This window comes from Mercenaria mercenaria, unplaced genomic scaffold, assembly GCF_021730395.1.
Source record: "Mercenaria mercenaria strain notata unplaced genomic scaffold, MADL_Memer_1 contig_3679, whole genome shotgun sequence".
In the NCBI taxonomy this organism is placed as follows: Eukaryota; Metazoa; Mollusca; class Bivalvia; order Venerida; family Veneridae; genus Mercenaria; species Mercenaria mercenaria.
Window position 1 is genome coordinate 42,128 of NW_026461841.1, and position 21,605 is coordinate 63,732.

Here is a 21,605-nt window from a genome sequence, read left to right on the forward strand (position 1 = left end):
TTAGACCTATTGACCTAGTTTTTGACGGCACGTGACCCAGTTTCAAACTTGACCTAGATATCATCAAGATGAACATTCTGACCAACTTCCATAAAGATCCCACGAAAAAATGTGGCCTTTAGAGAGGTCACAAGGTTTTTCTATTATTTGACCTACTGACCTAGTTTTTGATGGCATGTGACCCAGTTTCGAACTTGACCTAGATATCATCAAGGTGAACGTTTTGACCAATTTTCATGAAAATCTTATGAAATATATGGCCTCTAGAGAGGTCACAAGGTTTTTCTATTTTTAGACCTACTGACCTAGTTTTTGATGCCACGTGACCCAGTTTCGAACTTGACCTAGATATCATCAAGGTGAACATTCTGACCAATTTTCATAAAGATCCCATGAAAAATGTGACCTCTAGAGTGGTCACAAGCAAAAGTTTACGGACGGACGCACGGACGGACGAAGGACACCGCACGATCACAAAAGAATAACAAGAGGACCATGATGGTCCTGAATCGCTCACCTCTTCCCACATGACCCAGTTTTGAGTATGACATCGTTTTTGACCAACTTTCATGAAGATCCCATGAAAAATGTGATCTCTAGAGTGGTCACAATGTTTTTCTATTTTTAGACCTACTGACCTAGTTTTTGAAGGCACGTGACCCAGTTTCGAACTTGACCTAGATATCATCAAGATGAACATTCTGACCAACTTCATAAAGATCCCATGAAAAATGTGACCTCTAGAGTGGTCACAAGGTTTTTCTATTTTTAGACTACTGACCTAGTTTTTGACCGCACGTGACCAGTTTCGAACTTGACCTAGATATCATCAAGATGAACATTCTGACCAACTTTCATAAAGATCCCATGAAAAATGTGACCTCTAGAGTGGTCACAAGGTTTTTCTATTTTTAGACCTACTGACCTAGTTTTTGACCGCACGTGACCCAGTTTCGAACTTGACCTAGATATCATCAAGATGAACATTCTGACCAACTTCATGAAGATCCCATGAAAAATGTGACCTCTAGAGTGGTCATAAGGTTTTTCTATTTTTAGACTACTGACCTAGTTTTTGACCGCACGTGACCCAGTTTTGAACTTGACTAGATATCATCAAGATGAACATTCTGACCAACTTTCATGAAGATCCCATGAAAAATGTGACCTCTAGAGTGGTCACAAGGTTTTTCTATTTTTAGACCTACTGACCTAGTTTTTGACCGCACGTGACCCAGTTTCGAACTTGACCTAGATATCATCAAGTTGAACATTCTGACCAACTTTCATGAAGATCCCATGAAAAATGTGACCTCTAGAGTGGTCACAAGGTTTTTCTATTTTTAGACCTACTGACCTAGTTTTTTGAAGGCACTTGACCCAGTTTCGAACTTGACCTAGATATCATCAAGATGAACAATCTGACCAACTTCATGAAGATCCATGAAAATTGTGACCTTAGAGTGGTCACAAGGTTTTTCTATTTTTAGACCTACTGACCTAGTTTTTGATGGCACGTGACCCAGTTTCGAACTTGACCTAGATATGATCAAGATGAACATTCTGACCAACTTTCATGAAGATCCATGAAAAATGTGACCTCTAGAGTGGTCACAAGGTTTTTCTATTTTAGACCTACTGACCTAGTTTTTGACTGCATGTGACCCAGTTTCGAACTTGACCTAGATATCATCAAGATGAACATTCTGACCAACTTTCATGAAGATCACATGAAAAATGTGACCTCTAGAGTGGTCACAAGGTTTTTCTATTTTTAGACCTACTGACCTAGTTTTTGACCGCACGTGACCCAGTTTCGAACTTGACCTAGATATCATCAAGATGAACATTCTGACCAATTTTCATAAAGATCCCATGAAAAATGTGACCTCTAGAGTGGTCACAAGCAAAAAGTTTACGGACGGACGGACGGATGCACGGACGGACGGACGACGGACACTGCGCGATCACAAAAGCTCACCTTGTCACTTTGTGACAGGTGAGCTAAAAATCAGTAAAAATGCTTATAATATTGGATATCATGTCATTAAATAAGCCAATTTCAAATGTTTATGTTTACACTTTCTCAGAAAAATTAAACTTAAGGACGCTAGCTACAGTTTCGTATTTTTTTTCTCAATAATAGATTTTGAAGAAATGTTTTGTATTAAAAGATCATGTTATGATGTATTGAAAAATGAAATAAAAATACTAGGTCACCGGCTTTGTTTCAATTTAATTTGCCCCAAGATATGGTGCTATTTTAAACATTTTTCAAAATTTCTGTAATCCTAAAATTTATTTCAGTTAAGTACAATAATCAGCATAAATTTGATTATCTAAGCATTTTTATAACGGAAAACAGTCTATCTATTTGAAACATGCTCAGAGAAATCAAAAGAACATGATTTTGTAAAGAAAGGAATACTGTTCAGCAGACTCAAGGGCTATTTTTGAATATTTTTGTCAGTTTTAAGTTGGTACTTCTGCTATTTTATCGAGTTTTACATAATAGAATTTAATCAAACTCTGCACATACATTTGGTTATGTCTACCTAATCTAAAACAAAAAGAAAATTGATAGGTCACCATATTAGATTTCGCTTAAATCAAATTACAACGAGGTGGGATGTGGCGGGCATTTATACAACGCAGGTTGGTACGAATTACTCTTTCAGTGTTTGAGCAAATGACGTAGAAATATATATATAAAATTATCAAACGGCAGATTTCTTAATAAGCGGATTTTAAGGTGTTTCTGAAGCATTTTGATGGCATAGAACGATGAAAGTTTCCGTCTTTTTTTTTTTTTTTAACAAAACCTATAGTTTACGAATGTACGGTACGGGTACGGTACGGGATTAGAAACAGCTGTGACTCAATGCAGAGTTGGAGCGCTGGTATAAATAACAATGTCGGATTGAAGCAATTTGAACTAGAAGTACTTTAAATGTACATATTTTGTAACCATGGTGATACTTACCCTAACCTTTAGTCAGTATATTATACATTTTGTACATTAAATACATGCGAACATACAATAATTGCGAATTTTTGCCATACGCGACATTAGATAATCACTTCCTGGCATGCACAGAAGACCGCACCAACACTACAGTGAGCTACATCGATTACAAATTGGCACGGTGTTGGGGTAAATATCGACCCGTCCGGAAAAACTGTAGCGAGTGCCTTTAATTTATTTTAACTGTTTAATTTGTACCCACCCGCTTAATTTACGATGCATTTCTATACGTCGCTTCTACCTCTTGATATTAATTATTTTTGACTATTCTTATGGTGTTGAATTTGAAATATGATTATTTCAGAAAGTTACAAGAAATATAACATACAATAAGGGAATATAAGTTACCAATATCTGCTTTAAATAAGTACCTAGAAGGAAAGGTATCTGACAAAAATGCAGTACAAATCAATGTCAGCACAAGGAGTTGTCTATGCATTAATTATAAGATCATATGCAAATTGCATGCATTGTTTGCAATTTTATCTTGATCAGATTTAAGCATGATCAAGATAATAATGCCAGTAGAAGTTTAACAGGATCTTATTAACTTAATTTATCACATATTTGATATAGCAGGAGTGTAATAAAGCCATTACTTAACAAGCGGTCCAAATCACTCACCTGAGGCAGACCTTGACCTAATTAGATCTTGCCTGTGACAAAGTATTAAATTTAAACAAGAGGACCATGATGGTCCTGAATTGCTCATCTGTCCCCACATGACCCAGTTTCGAGTATGACGTCGTTTTTTCTATTATTTGACAAAGTGACCTAGTTTTTGAGCTCATGTGACCCAGTTTTGAACTTGACCTAGATATCATCAAGATAACAAGAGCTGTCCGTAAGACAGCCAAGCTCGACTATTCGAAATATTGTCCCAGAAGCAGGAAAATATTACCCAAAAAGGTATTTATTTATTTATTTATTTGGGTTTTACGGCACAACAACACAGTATAGGTTATATGGCGCCAAACAGGACTACAAATTTTGGTTTCACATCTCATTTACATCGAAATAAAAACATGAGGTACTGAATCAAAATTTGCATACCTGCTGGATTCACAGAGTTACAGCAAAACCAAGTGTTAAGACCCTATTAGTCGCCTCTTACGATCATGCAAGGGTAAGGCAGTGGTTCCAATTCTTTTCATACATAGATCGTCCCAGAACCACATGGGGCTACCCAAAAAGGTTAAATATTAAAAGAGTTTTAAGTTCAAAAGGGGGCATAATTTGACCAAAATGCATATCAGTTATGAGACTTGCTGCTATCAACTAGTTTTATAACCCTGAAGGCACATGTGAAGTTTTAATTCAATATCTGCATTAGTTTTGGAGATAGAAACTCGCATGTAAAACTTTAACCAGAATTTTCAAAGTCCAAAAGGGGGCATAATTTGCCCAAAATACATGACAGAGTTATGGGACTTGACCCAGTGAGGTTGGTAATTGATCTAGAAAAAGAAAAAAAAGGTTTCAAATCTATATGCCTTTTAGTAATTGCTATATGTAATTGCACGCAAAACTTTAACCAGGATTTTCTAAGTCCAAAAAGGGGAATAATTTGCTCAAAATACATGTATGAGTTATGGGACTTGATCCAGTGAGGTTAGTAATTGATCTAGAAAAAGAAAAAAATAAGTTTCGAATCTGTATGCCTTTTAGTAATAGCTGTATGTACTTGCACGCAAAACTTTAACCAGAATTTGCTAAGTTCAAAAGGGGGCATAATTTAGCCAAACTGAAGGTCAGAGTTATGGGACTTGCTGCTATCAACTAGTTTTATAACCACAAAGACACATGTGAAGTTTCAAATCAATATCTGCATTAGTTTTGGAGATAGTAATTTGCATGTAAAACTTTAACCAAAACTTTCTAAGTCTAAAAGGGGGCATAATTTTCCCAAAATACATGTCAGAGTTATGGGACTTGACCTAGTGAGGTTGGTAATTGATCTAGAAAAAGCAAAAATAAGTTTAAAATCTATATGCCTTTTAGAAATAGCTGTATGTACTTGCACGCAAAACTTTAACCAGAATTTTCTAAGTCCAAAAGGGGGCATAATTTGGCCGAAATGAAGGTCAGAGTTATGGGACTTGGTGCTATCAACTAGTTTTATAACCCCGAAGACACATGTGAAGTTTCAAATCAATATCTGCATTAGTTTTGGAGATAGTAACTTGCATGTAAAACTTTAACCAAAATTTTCTAAGTCCAAAAGGGGGCATAATTTGCTCAAAATACATGTCAGAGTTATAAGACTTGACCCAGAGAGGTGGTAATTGACCTAGAAAAAGATAAAATAAGTTTCAAAGCTATACGCCTTTAACTGATGGCTGTATGTACTTGCATGCAAAAACTTAACCAAGGTGTGACGCCGACGCCGACGCCAGGGTGAGTAGAATAAAATTCTGACAAATTTTCATGAAGATCAATTGAAAAATATGGCCTCTAGAGAGGTCACAAGGTTTTTCTATTATCTGACCTAATCACCTAGTTTTTGAAGGCATGTGACCCAGTTTTGAACTTGACCTAGATATCATCAAGGTGACTATTCTCATCAATTTTCATGAAGATCTCATAATGACCTAGTTTTTGAAGGCACGTGACCCAGTTTTGAACTTGATCTAGAAATCATCAAGGTAAACATTCTCACCAATTTTCATGAAGATCTCATCAAAAGTATGGCCTCTAGACAGGTCACAAGGTTTTTCTATTTTTAGATCTACTGACCTAGTTTTTGATCGCACGTAATCAAGTTTCGAACTTGACCAAGATATCATCAAGGTGAACATTCTGGCCAATTTTCATGAAGATCCATTGACAAATATGGCCTCTAGACCTACTATTTTTCTATTTTTAGACCTACTGACCTAGTTTTTGACCGCACGTGACCAAGTTTCGAAACTGATCTAGATATCATCAAGAGGAATATTTAGACTAACATTCATACAGATCCCATGAAAAATATGGCCTCTAGAGAGGTCACAAGGTTTTATTATTAATTGACTAGTTTTTGACCGCATTTGACCCAGTTTCAACTTGATCTAGATATCATCATTTATGACTATATCTTGATGAAACTTGGTCAGAATGTTAACCTAAATGATCTTTAGGTCAAGTTCAAATCTGGGTTAGGTGGGGTAAAAAACAAAGTCACCAGGTCAAATCAAAGGAAAAGCTTGTTAACACTAGAGGTCATATTCATGACCATATTTATTAACAAGAGCTGTCCTTAAGACAGCCAAGCTCGACTATTCGAAATATTGTCACAGAAGCAGGAAATTATTACCCAAAATGTGAAATATCAAAAGAGTTTTAAGTTAGAAAGGGGACATAATTTGACCAAAATACATATCAGAGTTATGGGACTTGATGTTATCAACTAGTTTTATAACCCCGAAGAAACATGTTAAGTTTCAATTCAATATCTGCATTAGTTTTGGGGATAGTAACTTGCATGTTAAACTTTAACCAGAATTTTCTAAGTCCAAAAGGGGGAATAATTTGCTCAAAATACATGTTAAGAGTTATGGAACTTGACCCAGTGAGGTTGGTAATTGACCTAGAAAAAGAATAAATAAGTTTCAAAGCTATATGCCTTTTGGTAATAGCTTTATGTACTTGCACGCAAAACTTTAACCAGGATTTTCTAAGTCCAAAAGGGTGCATAATTTGCCCAAAATACATGTCAGAGTTATGGGACTTGGTGCTATCAACTAGTTTTATAACCCGAAGACACGTGTGAAGTTTCAATTTAATATCTGTAGTAGTTTTGGAGATAGTTACTTGCATGTAAACTTTAAACCAGGATTTTCTAAGTCCAAAAGGGGGCATAATTTGCTCAAAATACATGTTAGAGTTATGGAACTTGACCCAGTGAGGTTGGTAATTGACCTAGAAAAAGAATAAATAAGTTTCAAAGCTATATGCCTTTAAATGATAGCTGTATGTACTTGCATGCAAAAACTTAACCAAGGTGTGACGCCGACACGGACGCCAGGGTGAGTAGAATAGCTAGACTATTCTTCGAATAGTCGAGCTAAAAATTGGTCAGAATGTTAATCTTGGTGATCTTTAGGTCAAGTTTAAATCTGAGTTTTAGGTAAAGTTTAAATCTGAGTTAGGTGGGGGTCAAAAACTAAGTTGTGAAGTTTCAATTTAATATCTGTAGTAGTTTTGGAGATAGTTACTTGCATGTAAAACTTTAACCAGGTTTTTCTAAGTCCAAAAGGGGGCATAATTTGCCCAAAATACATGTCAGAGTTATGGGACTTGACCCAGTGAGGTAGGTAATTGATCTAGAAAAAGAAAAAATAAGTTTCAAATCTATATGCCTTTTAGTAATAGCTGTATGTACTTGCACGCAAAACTTTAACAAGAATTTTCTAAGTCCAAAAGGGAACATAATTTGCCCAAAATGAAGGTCAGAGTTATGGGACTTGGTGCTATCAACTAGTTTTATAACCTCAAAGGCACATGTGCAGTTTCAATTCAATATCTACATTAGTTTTGGAGATAGTAACTTGCATGTAAAACTTTAACCAGAATTTTCTAAGTCCAAAAGGGGGCATAATTTGCTCAAAATACATGTTAGAGTTATGGAACTTGACCCAGTGAGGTTGGTAATTGACCTAGAAAAAGTATAAATAAGTTTCAAAGCTATATGCCTTTAAATGATAGCTGTATGTACTTGCATTCAAAAACTTAACCAAGGTGTGACGCCGACGCCGACGCCAGGGTGAGTAGAATAGCTAGACTATTCTTCGAATAGTCGAGCTAAAAATTGGTCAGAATGTTAATCTTGGTGATCTTTAGGTCAAGTTTAAATCTGAGTTTTAGGTAAAGTTTAAATCTGAGTTAGGTGGGGGTCAAAAACTAGGTCACCAGGTCAAATCAAAGGAAAAGCTAGTTAACACGGGGCCACATTTATAACAATATCTCTATGAAACTTGGTCAGAATGTAATCTTGGCAATCTTTAGGTCAAATTTAAATCTGTGTTAGGTGGGGGTCAAAAACTAGGTCACCAGGTCAAATCAAACAAAAAGCTAGTTAACACTAGAGGTCATATTCATGACCATATCTTATTAAAACTTGGTCAGAATGTTAATCTTGGTGATCTTTAGGTCAAGTTTAAATCTGAGTTAGGTGGGGGTCAAAAACTAGGTCACACGGTCAAATCAAATGTAAAGCTTGTAAACACGAGGCCACATTTATGATAATATCTCTATGAAACTTGGTCAGAATGTTAATCTTGATAAGCTTTAGGTCAAATTCAAATCTAGGTCAAATGGAGCCAGAAACTAGGTCAAATCAAAAGACAAGAGGACCATGATGGTCCTGAATCGCTCACCTGTTCCCACATGACCCAGTTTCGAGTATGACGTCGTTTTTTCTATTATTTGACATAGTGACCTAGTTTTTGAGCTCATGTGACCCAGTTTAAATTTGATCTAGATATCATCAAGATAAAAATTCTGACCAATTTTCATGAAGATCCATTGAAAAATATGGCCTCTAGAGAGGTCACAAGGTTATTCTATTATTTGACCTATTGACCTAGTTTTTGAAGGTATGTGACCCAGTTTTGAACTAGACCTAGATATCATCAAGGTGAACATTCTCACTAATTTTCATGAAGATCTCTTGAAAAATATGACCTCTAGAGAGGTCACAAGGTTTTTTTATTATTTGACCTACTGACCTAGTTTTTGAAGACATGTGACCAAGTTTCAAATTTGACCTAGATATCATCAAGGTGAACATTCTGACGCAATTTTCATGAAGATCCATTGAAAAATATGGCCTCTAGAGAGGTCACAACATTTTTCTATTTTTAGACCTACTGACCTAGTTTTGGACCGCACGTGACCCAGTTTCGAACCTGTCCTAGATATTATCAAGATGAACATTCTGACTAACTTTCATAAAGATCCCATGAAAAATGTGACCTCTAGAGTGGTCACAAGCAAAAGTATGGATGCACAGACGCATGGATGACGGATGCCGCACGATCACAAAAGCTCACCTTGTCACTTTGTGACTGGTGAGCTAAAAAGAATTAAAACAAGAGCTGTCTGTAAGACAGCGCACTCCACTCTTCGGCGATTTGACAGTAAAATGAATTTATGTCTCAATAAGAGACCTCTACTTTAAAAGGAAGATACAACAAGAAATAAAAAGACCCTACTACTCAGAGGGGTTAAAGGTCAAGTATGGAAGAGGTAATGATGATGATGGTAAAGATATATTTTGAGTTTCAAGTCATTATCTTATACAGTACCAAAGTAATGTCCAGAAAACGAGGTTTGTCAAAAAAAATTAAGTATGAAAGGGGTATAATTCTGTCAAAAATACAATTAAGAGTTATGGGGATTGTAACCACACATGCAAATGATGATTATAAAGAAATATTTTTAATCTCAAGTCATTATCTTTTAAAGTACCAAAGATATGTCTATAAACGAAGCATTCGAAAAACTAACATGAAAATAATTCCAAGTATAACATCTTGGTGACCTTGACCTTGGGTATAACAGGCCCAGCCCCTGCACATATTTCGTTTGTATGCTGAACAATGTTTATGTGAAGTTACAGTAAGATATAAACAATAGTAACAAAGATATGACAGAAAAACAAAGGTTGCCAAAAAACTTTAACCTTAAAAATAACCGAAGTATAACACCTTGGTGACCTTGACATTGGGTATATTGGGCCAAGCCCCTGCACATACTATGTTTGTATGCTGGACAATGTTTATGTAAAGTTACAGTAAGATATAAGTAATAGTAACAAAGAACAAGAGGGCCATGATGGCCCTATATCACTCACCTGTTATCATTGCACTTGAGGACAAGAAAATTCTTACAAGGTACAGATATGTCAAAATACACCTAAAAAGTGGAGGTACCATCCATGTTGTACCACAGAAAAGTGGTCTCGGTTTTTCCCTACGGCCAATAATAAAAAAGTTACTATAAATAAGCTATTTATAGTAACATAAAAGGGAAGTAATTAAAAAAAAATGATTGTAAGCGAACAAAAGAAGGATCTGCCAAATAAATCTGTTGACATAAATGAAATTTCAGATCAGCATCTTTATTAGTTATGGAGATATACCCATTTTAATTGGAAATAAAGGGAGGTAATTTGACATAAAATCAGTCCATAGTTATCTACCCTCATTGGCTCAGTCCAACTAATGACAATAATGAAATTTCAAATAAGTCCTATAAGTACTTACTGATATAAATCCATTTTGATTACAATCAGGGGAGGTAATCAGATGTAAGATAAAATAACTCTGGAACCTACGATGGATCTGATTTGTCATGGAATCCAAGATTTATTGTTGCTGAAGATATTTTGGAAGTTTGTATCAAATAAAACCATAAATGAAGTCTCTATATGGCTGCAAAAGCCAAAATAGCCAATTTTGGACCTTTAAGGGGCCATAACTCTGGAACCCATGAAGAAAGCTGGCCAGTTCAAGAAAGGAACCAAGATCTTGTGGTGATACAAGTTTTGTGCAAGTTTGGTTAAAATCAAATCATAAATGAAGCTGCTATTGTGCAGACAAGGTCAAAATAGCTAATTCTGGCCCTTTGAGGGGCCATAACTCTGAAATCCATTATGGGATCTGGCCGGTTTAAGAAAGGAACCGAGATCTTATGGTGACACAAGTTTTGTGCAAGTTTGATTAAATTCAAATCATAAATGAAGCTGCTATTGTGCAGACAAGGTCAAAATAGCTAATTCTGGCCCTTTCAGGGGCCATCACTCTGGAACCCATAATGGAATCTGGCCAGTTCAAGAAAGGAACCAAGATCTTATGGTGATACAAGTTGTGTGCAAGATTGTTTAAAATAAAATCATAAATGAAGCTGCTGCTGTGCAGACAAGGTCAAAATAGCTAATTCTGGCCCTTTCAGGGACCATAACTCTGGAACCCATAATGGAATCTGACCAGGTCAAGAAAGGAACCAAGATCTTATGGTGATACAAGTTGTGTGCCAGTTTGGTAAAAATTAGGGATGGGAACGAATACTGAAATCAATATTCGAATATTCGGTTTGCTATATATTCGAATATTCGGTTTGTTTTAATGGAAGCTTTAAATTCTTTAAAGTGATTGGCAATCTGACTAAAGTACATCTCCTATTACGCTACGCATAGGATCTGACAACGAGCTATTGATGGCCTCGTTCTGACAACCCTTCCGCTAGCCAATCAAAAGCTAACTTACAACATTCTGCAAGCTTTAAAAAGCCTTGGTTTTAGATATCAACAATTTTTATGTCGATAGATGTCAGATAACCGGTTAGCTCAGTCGGTTAGTCACTTACTCTATAAGCGAGAGGTCCCGGGTTCGAGCCCTGGATTAACTGCAAATTTTTCTTACTCTTTGACATTCGAACAAGTTGTCTGATTGGTTCAAACGAAAATAGATTTGCGAAAATAAAAGTAGCAATATTGGAAATCCAAAATATACAGAAGACGAATGTGAATGGGTCGTTCTCAGATCTTCGTTTAGAAGATCAAGTACTTTAGTCAGATTGAGTGATTGGCATATCCACAACGTATTCATTTGTTTAAAGCGTGGATCATCATACGTAATAAGGCCAAAAAAAAAGTTTGTTTCGGGTAACCCGATCCTACCTAGCAAAACCCGCCGATCCTAACGTTTTATTTCACGATTCTGTCAGTATAATCGTGAACATATTTAACTAATTCAGTGTTTTAGCTTCAAAATGATACAAAAAATCAAAACGATTATAATCTAAACCGTCGCAATTTTATCTAAAAATAGCAGGTCGTCCCATTTAAACACGTGACGCGCTGTTGTATTACCGCCGCCATTTTGAAAATTTTCAATCGGCGTGTAAAAATCGCCGTGTAAAAAGCAAGTAAGGCAGACTTAAACCTCCTTCAACATGAACTTATGCATCAATCATATGTTATTTCTTGATTTTCTTATAAAGTACTTCAAAATTTAATTCGAATACAGCCGATTGCGGATGAAAACCGATTCTGCGGATGATCTGAAACGTCGTACAAAATATTGTGAAAAGATCAGCAATATCTACAAGTTTGGTATTGTTTTCGAAAAAAAAATCTACAATTACATAAAACAGGCCCCAGTAAAAATGAACAGAAGATAAAAAGATATCGCATTTACGCCTAATACAAACTGTTAATCCGTAGCGATGACCCCAGGTAATTATGCATTGCAGTTTTCTTGTTAATTGGACATCTTTTGACATACATCTGACACAGACGCCTGTTGCAAACTGTTAATCCGTAACGATGACCCCTGCCAATTATGCATTGCTATTTTCTTGTTAATTGGACATCTTTTGATACTCGATAAACAAACATGACATGGATTTATTCTGTAGAATTAGCACGCTCATATTGTCCAAAATCAATGATACTTATTTTAAAAAAAAAAAAAATATACAATAATTTACAAATATTCCAATTTGATTTTCATATTCGAATATTCGACCCATTTCTGAATATTCGTTCCCATCCCTAGTAAAAATCAAATCATAAATAAAGCTGCTATTGTGCAGACAAGGTCAAAATAGCTAATTTTGGCCCTTTCAGGGCCGTAACTCTGGAACCTATAATGGGATCTGGCCAGTTCAAGAAAGGAACCGAGATCTTATGGTGATACACGTTGTGTGCAAGTTTGGTTAAAATAAAATCATAAATGAAACCACTATCGTGCAGACAAGAAATTGTTGACGCACGGACGCACGAGACGGACGGACTGATAACGGACGAATGGTGATCACAAAAGCTCACCTTGTCACTATGTGACAGGTGAGCTAAAAACAAAGGTTGTCTAAAAACTTTAACCAAGAAAGCTCACACTGACGCTGAAGCCGAATATTCATTGACAGTCAACAATAACCCCCTATTCCCCGAATAGTGGAGCTAAAAATAACAAGAGGACCATAATGGTCCTGAATCGCTCACCTGTCCCCACATGAACTGAGTATGACGTCGTTTTTTCTATTATTTGACATAGTGACCTAGTTTTTCAGCTCATGTGACCTAGTTCTGAACTTGACCTAGATATCATCAAGATAAAAATTCTGACCAATTTTCATGAAGATCCATTGAAAGATATGGCCTCTAGAGAGGTCACAAGGTTTTTTTATTATTTGATATAATGACCTAGTTTTTGAAGGAATGTGACCCAGTTTTGTACTTGACCTAGATATCATCAAGGTGAACATTCTCACCAATTTTCATGAAGATCTCATGAAAAATATGGCCACAAGAGAGGTCACAAGGTTTTTTTATTTTTAGACCTACTGACCTAGTTTTTGACTGCACGTGACCCAGTTTCGAACTTGTCCTAGATATCATCAAGGTGAACATTCTCACCAATTTTCATGAAGATCTCATGAAAAATATGGCCTCTAGAGAGGTCAAAAAGTTTTTCTATGTCTAGCCCTAGTGACCTAGTTTTTGACCGCAGTTGACCCAGTTTCAAATCTGATCTAGATATCATCAAGATGAACATTCAGACCAACTTTCATACAGATCAAATGAAAAATATGGCCTCTAGGGAGGTCACAAGGTTTTTCTATTATTTGACCTACTGACCTAGTTTTTGACCGCATGTGACTCAGTTTCAAAACTGACCTAGATATCATCAAAATGAACATTCTGACCAATTTTCATGCACATCCCAGAAATATATGGCCTCTACAGAGGTCACAAGGTTTTTCTATTATTTGACCTACTGACCTAGTTTTTAACTGCACCTGACCCAGTTTCGAAACTGACCTAGATATCATCAAGATGAACATTCTGACCAATTTTCATGCAGATCCAATGAAAAATATGACCTCTAGAGTGGTCACAAGGTTTTTCTATTATTTGACATAATGACCTAGTTTTGGACTGCACGTGACCCAGTTTCAAATCTGACCTAGATATCATCAAGATGAACATTCTGACCAATTTTCATGCAGATCCCATGAAAAATATGACCTCTAGAGTGGTCACAAGGTTTTTCTATTATTTGACCTAATGACCTAGTTTTGGACTGCACGTGACCCAGTTTCAAAACTGACTTAGATATCATCAAGATCAACATTCTGACCAATTTTCATGCAGATCCCAGAAAAATATGGCCTCTACAGAGGTCACAAGGTTTTTCTATTATTTGACCTACTGACCTAGTTTTTGACCACAGTTGACCCAGTTTCGAACTTGACCTAGATATAATCAAGATGAACATTCTGACCAATTTTCATGCAGATCCCATGAAAAATATGACCTCTAGAATGGTCACAAGGTTTTTCTATTATTTGACCTAATGACCTAGTTTTGGACCGCACGTGACCCAGTTTCAAATATGACCTAGATATCATCAAGGTGAACATTCTGACCAACTTTCATGAAGATCCATTGAAAAATATGGCCTATAGGGAGGTCACAAGAATTTTCTATTTTTAGACCTACTGACCTAGTTTTGGACTGCACATGAACCAGTTTCGAACTCGACGTAGATATCATCAAGTTAACATTCTGACCAATTTTGATGCAGATCCCATGAAAAATATGGCCTCTACAAAGGTCACAAGGTTTTTCTATTATTTCACCTACTGACCTAGTTTTTGACCGCACGTGACCCAGTTTCAAACTTGATCTAGATATCATCAAGATAAACATTCTGACCAATATTCAGGCAGATCCCATAAAAAATATGACCTCTAGAGAGGCCACAAGGTTTTTTCATTATTTGACCTACTGACCTACTTTTTGAAGACACGTGACCCACTTTCGAACCTGATCTAGATATCATCAAGATGAACATTCTGACCGATTTTTATGAAGATCCATTCAAAAGTATGGACTCTAGAGAGGTCACAATGTTTTTCTATTTTTAGACCTACTGACCTAGTTTTTGATGACACATGACCCAGTTTCGAACTTGACCTAGATATCATCAAGATGAATATTCAGACCAATTTTCATACAGATGCCAAGAAAAATATGGCCTTTAGAGAGGTCACAAGATTTTTCTATTATTTGACCTACTGACCTAGTTTTTGAAGGGATGTGACCCAGTTTCGAACCAGACCTATATATCATCAAGGTGAACATTCTGACCAATTTTCATGAAGATATAGTGAAAAATATGGCCTCTAGAGAGGTCACAAGGTTTTTCTATTTTTAGACCTACTGACCTAGTTTTTGACCACACATGACCCAGTTTTGAACTTGACCTAGATATCATCAAGGTGAACACTCTGACCAAATTTCATAAAGATCCCATGAAAAATGTGACCTCTAGAGAGGTCACAAGCAAAAGTTTACGCACGCACGCACAGGCGGACGGACGACGGACGCTGCGCGATCACAAAAGCTCACCTTGTCACTTTGTGACAGGTGAGCAAAAAAAAAAAAATTAAATTAAACAAGAGATCACAGAGTGATCTTGGCGCCCACCAATGTGCCATTTTTGAGTGTTCCAAATTTCAAGACTTAATGACTAGCTGAAGGTCAAATTTCATTTCCGTACACATCACTGTGCATGTGGTCCAAATTCGAAAGCTGTAGCTTGAGAAATGTGAAAGTAGGTCACTAGATCAATTTCAAGGACAAAGTTCTTTGTACAAAACTATGCATGTGCATCAATTTTAAAGGGCTGTAGTTTGAGAAATTGAAAGTAGGTCACTAGGTCAATTTTAAAGGGTCAAAGTTTTATTTCGGTACACAAAACTATGCAAGTGGTCCAAATTTGAAGGCTGTAGCTTGAGAAATGTGAAATTTGGTCACTAGGCCAAAATCAAGGTCAAATTACACTTCAGAACACAATCTATGCATGTGGTCCAAATTTAAACCCTGTACCTTCAAAAATGTGAAAGTAGGTCACTAGGTCAATGTCAAGGTCAAAGTTCGTTTCGGTACACAATCCTATGCATGTATTCTAAATTTGAAGCCTGTAGCTACAGAAATGTGAAAGTAGGTCACTAGGTCAATCTTAAGGTCAAAGTTTATTTCGGTACACAAAACTATGCAAGTAGTCCAAATTTGAAGGCTGTACCTCGAGAAATGTGAAAGTAAGTCACTAGGTCAAAATCAAGGTCAAATTTTATTTCGGAACACAGAAATACGCATGTGGTCCAAATTTGAAGCCAGTACCTTCAAAAATGTGAAAGTAGGTCACTAGGTCAATGTAAAGGTCAAGGTTTGTTTCGGTACACAAAACTTTGAAATGTGGTCCAAAATCTGAAGGCTGTAGCTTGAGAAATTTTTGAAAGTAGGTCACTAGGTCAAATCAAGGTCAGATTTCATTTCAGAACACGAAACTATGCATGTGGTCCAAATTTGAAGCCTGTACCTTCAAAAATGAGAAAGTAGTCACTAGGTCAATGTCAAGGTCAAAGTTTTTTTCAGTGAAAAAAAACTATGGCTGTGGTCCAAATTTGAAGGCTGTAGCTACGAAATGTGAAAGTAGGTCACTAGGTTAAAATCAAGGTCAACTCATGTCAAGGTTCTCTGCCACTCAAAACCATACATGTGGTCCAAATTTGAATGTTGTGGGTTTATTGACAAAAGATTTTAAAAGCTTTTCCCTATACAAGTCTATATTGAACCATGTGGACCCCAGGGGGTCAAATTTGACCCTAGAGGGATAATTTGAAACAAACTTGTGTAGAGACCCACTTGATGATGCTACATTACAAATGCCAAAGCCCTAGTCTTTGTGGTTTGGACCAGAAGATTTTCAAAGTTTTTCCCTATATAAGTCTATGTAAACCATGTGACCCCCGGGCGGGGCCATTTTGACCCTAGGGGGATAATTTGAACAGTCTTAGTAGAAGACCACTAAATGATGTCACATACAAATATCAAACCCCTAAGTCCTGTGGTTTTGAACAAGAGGTTTTTCAAAGTTTTTCCCTATATAAGTCTATATAAACCATGTGACCCCCGGAGCGGGGCCATATTAGACCCAAGGGAAATAATTTGTATCATCTTGGTAGAGGACTACTAGATGTGGCTTCATACCAATATCAAAGCCCTAGGCTCTGTGGTTTTGACAAGAAGTTTTTCAAAGTTTTCCCTATATAAATCTATGTAAATTATAGAAATAAACAAAGGGCCATAACTCATTAAAAACATTGTTGAACCAGTCTGATTTTCAGGGGGACACAACTAGGGTATCAATACATCATTCTGACAAAGTTTGGTCAAAGATTTCTGAGGAGAATGATGCGATAACGAGAAATTGTTAACGGAAGGACGGAAGGACGACGGACCACGGACGCAGAGTGATTTAAATTGCCCACCATCTGATGATGGTGGGCTAAAAAAACTTTTAAAGGTATTTCTGTTTTTAGCTCTAGCCGCCCCTAAAAGGGACCAAGTGCCCCCATTTGAACAAACTTGGGAGAGGACCATATAATTATGCTACATACCATGTTTGGTGAAGATCCATCAAGCGGTTCATGATAAGAAGTTGTTTAAAAGGCATTTCTATTTTTAGCTCTAGCGGCCCCTAAAAGAGACCAAGTGACCTCATTTGAACAAATCTGGGAGAGGACCATATAATGATGCCACAGACCAAGTTTAATAAAGTTCCATCAAGCGGTGCATGGTAAGAAGTCGTTTACAAGTATTTCTAGTTTTAGCTCTAGTGGCCCCTAAAAGTGCCTCCATTTGAATGAAATTAGGAGAGGACCATATAATGATGCTACAGACCAAGTTTGATAAAGATCCATCAAGTGATTCATGAGAAGAAGTCATTTAAAGGTATTTCTATTTTTAGCTCTAACGGCCCCTAAAAGGGGCCAAGTGCCCCCATTTGAAACAAGAAGCTGCGTTCAATAAACGCTTGATGTCCCCGGTGGCATCCTTGTCGATACAAAGCAACCTAAGTCCAAAACGAGGTCAAGGTCAAGGTCAAACTGAGGTCAGGTGATGCTTGAAGATGAGGAATGGTCACAGGTTATATCTGAATTAGTATCAAGTCATTCTAGTAAGGGGTATTGATGCTAGAGGAAACGGTCCCATTTGGTTAACCAAGAGATGGCCCATACAAAGCAACCTAAGGCTAAGTCCAAAACGAGGTCAAGGTCAAGGTCAAAGTGCCCCCATTTGAAACAAGAAGCTGCGTTCAATAAACGCTTGATGCCCCCGGTGGCATCCTTGTCGATACAAAGCAACCAAAGTCCAAAACGAGGTCAAGGTCAAGGTCAAACTGAGGTCAGGTGATGCTTGAAGATAAGGAATGGTCACAGGTTATATCTGAATAAGTATCAAGTCATTCTAGTAAGGGGTATTGATGCTAGACGAAACGGTCCCATTTGGTTAACCTCGTACGGACGGACAAACAGACGGACGGATGAACAGACGGACTGATGAACAGACAGGACAATCACTATATGTCTCCTGCATCAGTAGATGCCGGGGGCATAAAAATTTGGGAGAGGACCATATAATGATGCTACAGATCAAGTTTGATGAAGATCCATCAAGTGGTTCATGGGAAGAAGTTGTTTAACCCTTACAACGCGGGAGTCGGCTTAAGTCAGTCCCCACATGTTTACACTGTCGTACGGGAACTGAGAATACTCAATTTTTACGCCATGGGAAATTCCATGTAACCAAGGTAACATTACGTCTGCACATGCAACAAAACTTAATACGTGTACATCAAGGGGTGTTTTCCTGAGTAATGCCATTGTTCATTGGTTAGAACTGATCATATGATAGGTTGTTTTTGAATATTAATTAACCAGAAGAAAATTTGAAGCGTCAACAAAAATGGCTGACAACACTGAAATTTATTTTGGCAATTCGAATTCTGAAGCAGATTTTGAAGGCTTCGATGCCAATGATGTTCAGTCTCTGGTAGCAAACCATCTGCCACATTATGATACAGGCCAACATGAATGTGATAAAGATCTTGAATGCAACAGAAACTTGTTGTGGTCGTGAGAATGTAGCAATGTACTTACCCCACCTTCTACTGGAATCAGCAGTCTAAAAGCTGACATTGACGAAATGTATGTACCTTTGTGTACCTGTACTCTCAGAGTAATTTACAATTTTTAACCAAAAATAGAATAATATATGCATTTGTACATCACATTGTTCAATTAAATGATGTTCTTTTAAGATTTAAATCTAAATATTGCATTTTGATTCTGAATTACTCCTGTCTTTTTTTTGCTTTTCTTACCTGTGTGCACCTGTACAGGAATAAACAATGAATATATACCTATGGAATGACAATGTTTCACAAAGATGAGGTACAAAATGTGGCCTCTAGAGTGTTCAAACAAGATTTTCCTCTTAACTGACCTAGGTTTTGACCCAAGATGACCCATCAACAAACTTGTGCGAGATTTCATTGAGGGTAATTCCTGACCAAGATTCAGTAAGATTGAGCTCAAATAGTGACCTCTTCAGTGTTAACAGTCATATTGTTAAAGACGAACGACAGACACAGGGTAATCACAATAGCACACCTTGAGCTTTTTGTTTTCAGTTGTTTGGTGAAGTGCTTAAAACCCTTTTTTGGAACAATTTTGTTGGGTAATATGCAGAAGGAAAAACTGACTCATGACAGTAACATTTGAGAAAAGTTACTCTGCATCAAACAAGAGCTGTCAGAGCACAGCAACGCTCGGCTACTGTGGAATCATTATTATTCGTAGGGGATTAATTTTCGTGGATTTTGTGATTCAGCTCAATCACGAAATTAAGTCCCAACGAACATATTATGACATGATAATGTAAATTGTACTCAATGTCGCCATAAAGACACCATAGCGGTCCCATCTGGTCCGTAGTTGTGTGCATGTGGCAGTACTGATCTGCAGCTTTTGTACAGTTTATGGAGGCTCCATCAATGACAAACATAGGTATGCGTCGGAACAAAACCAACTATTTCATTCAGAAATTTATCATGAATTGTTTGTCAAAGTAAAAGTAGATCCTAAAAATAAGTTTGACGTAGCATCACGTGCCAACCGCACTATGCTGTGGCTGTTATTTGATTTTTTCGGCCCCACTCTGCTGTTAACATGACATGCAGTAAACTACTACTACTTTGGACTATAAAATATCATAAATTAATTGCTAGATTTGGGGTCAGATTTCTTTTACCCAATTCACCCTTACTGTTTCTTGGCAGAAAATAACACATGCACAAGTTTCAACAGCTTGTAATTTTAAATGTAGACACGTATTCAACAACAGGCATGTACGGAACATTTTTTCCCCTGATTTTATCAATCATGTGCAAAAACACATTCTTAGCAACATAAAATCAGCAATTCTATAAAAAAAAAAATTTTTTAATTGCAATACAAAAACTAGTTCTTGCTTGAAACCTGGTGATGAATTTTATTTTGTTTTGATTATGAATGCTAATTGTGCAAGACTATATTCCAAGTGCTATGGTTTTGACACTTTTTAATTGGCGCAGACTTTTCTTATTGAGTATTTCACAGTTTCATGAAGTTTTTCAAATTAGGGGTCATATAATTATAGATAATGCGGTTGTTAATTGGCACATAATCACTCACTAATCTCCCGCGACATAGATTGCAAATTCAGTAACCATGGTAGCGCTGTTTGACACATGTGGGTTTCACATGACAGAACAAAAAGATATACTAGATCTTTTCCTGTGGAAATTTTTTTTTTTTCAAAAATGGAAAATCCATGAATTTATGTCCCCACAAAACAGCTGTTTTGGCCAAAACCACAAAATTTTGTGCCGATGAAATTAAAAGATTTCACAGTATTCAACAGCCTTGTCAACTGAATGAATATAAAAGTCGAAAAAGGGGCATAATTTTGTAAAATTGCAAAACTGGGTTATAAGTAGAACCTGTACAATGCATATCAGCTCATGACAATGGACAAGTGTGTGAAGTTTCAATCCTTTCCCATTAGTAGGTACTGAGATATCAGCTTACATACAAAAACTTAACCAAAAACTGCTTACATACAAAAACTTAACCAAACACAGCTCAGTCAAAAAAGGGTCCTGAAATATACTGAGGAGAATTGTAAGACATTTCATTCTGTAGAGATGTAACAGAATCATTATTTTAATGCTCACCTTGTATGTAAAATAAACCTCTTCAGTTGAACTTTTTTTTTTCACCGTAAGAATTACTTTTTCAGATGAACCTGTTATTTTTTTCGTGGTAGTACACACAATGCTGTAAAAGAAGTAGAAACAAATGAAACTCAACTGAAGACTACAACACAACAAGAGGGTCATGATGACCCTGAATCGCTCACCTGAGTAATATGAGCTACATGTTTCAAAATATATACCTCTGTGTGACCACTGAAACTTGGCTACAGCCAGATGGTGATGACGTTGTCAGGGGGGAATTGTCTTGGGGTGGTTACTGCTTTGATGATGACCCGAGACCTGACCGTAAAGGTGGAGGACATGCCCTATTATACAGAAACAATCTCGAAGTGTCAAGATGCCCAGCAAAAACCTTTCAGTCCTTTGAATATGCTGAATGGAAAGTATGTAGTCAATCATTCATCCTCTACATCTTTGGTATATCT

The 21,605-nt window shown here is 36.8% G+C and overlaps 1 protein-coding gene across 1 annotated transcript in view; it reads right to left on the reverse strand.

Annotated features, from left to right (window-relative positions):
• LOC128553293 (plexin-A1-like) overlaps positions 1-21,241 on the reverse strand; it is a gene marked incomplete at its 5' end in the record, with an annotated part of 59,076 nt that extends 37,835 nt beyond the window's left edge. Inside the window, one exon of the mRNA XM_053534424.1 lies at positions 21,139-21,241. Within this exon, the coding sequence (XP_053390399.1) occupies positions 21,139-21,241 (103 nt within the window). The remainder of the gene's footprint in view (positions 1-21,138) is intronic.
• Between the last annotated feature and the right edge of the window lie 364 nt (positions 21,242-21,605).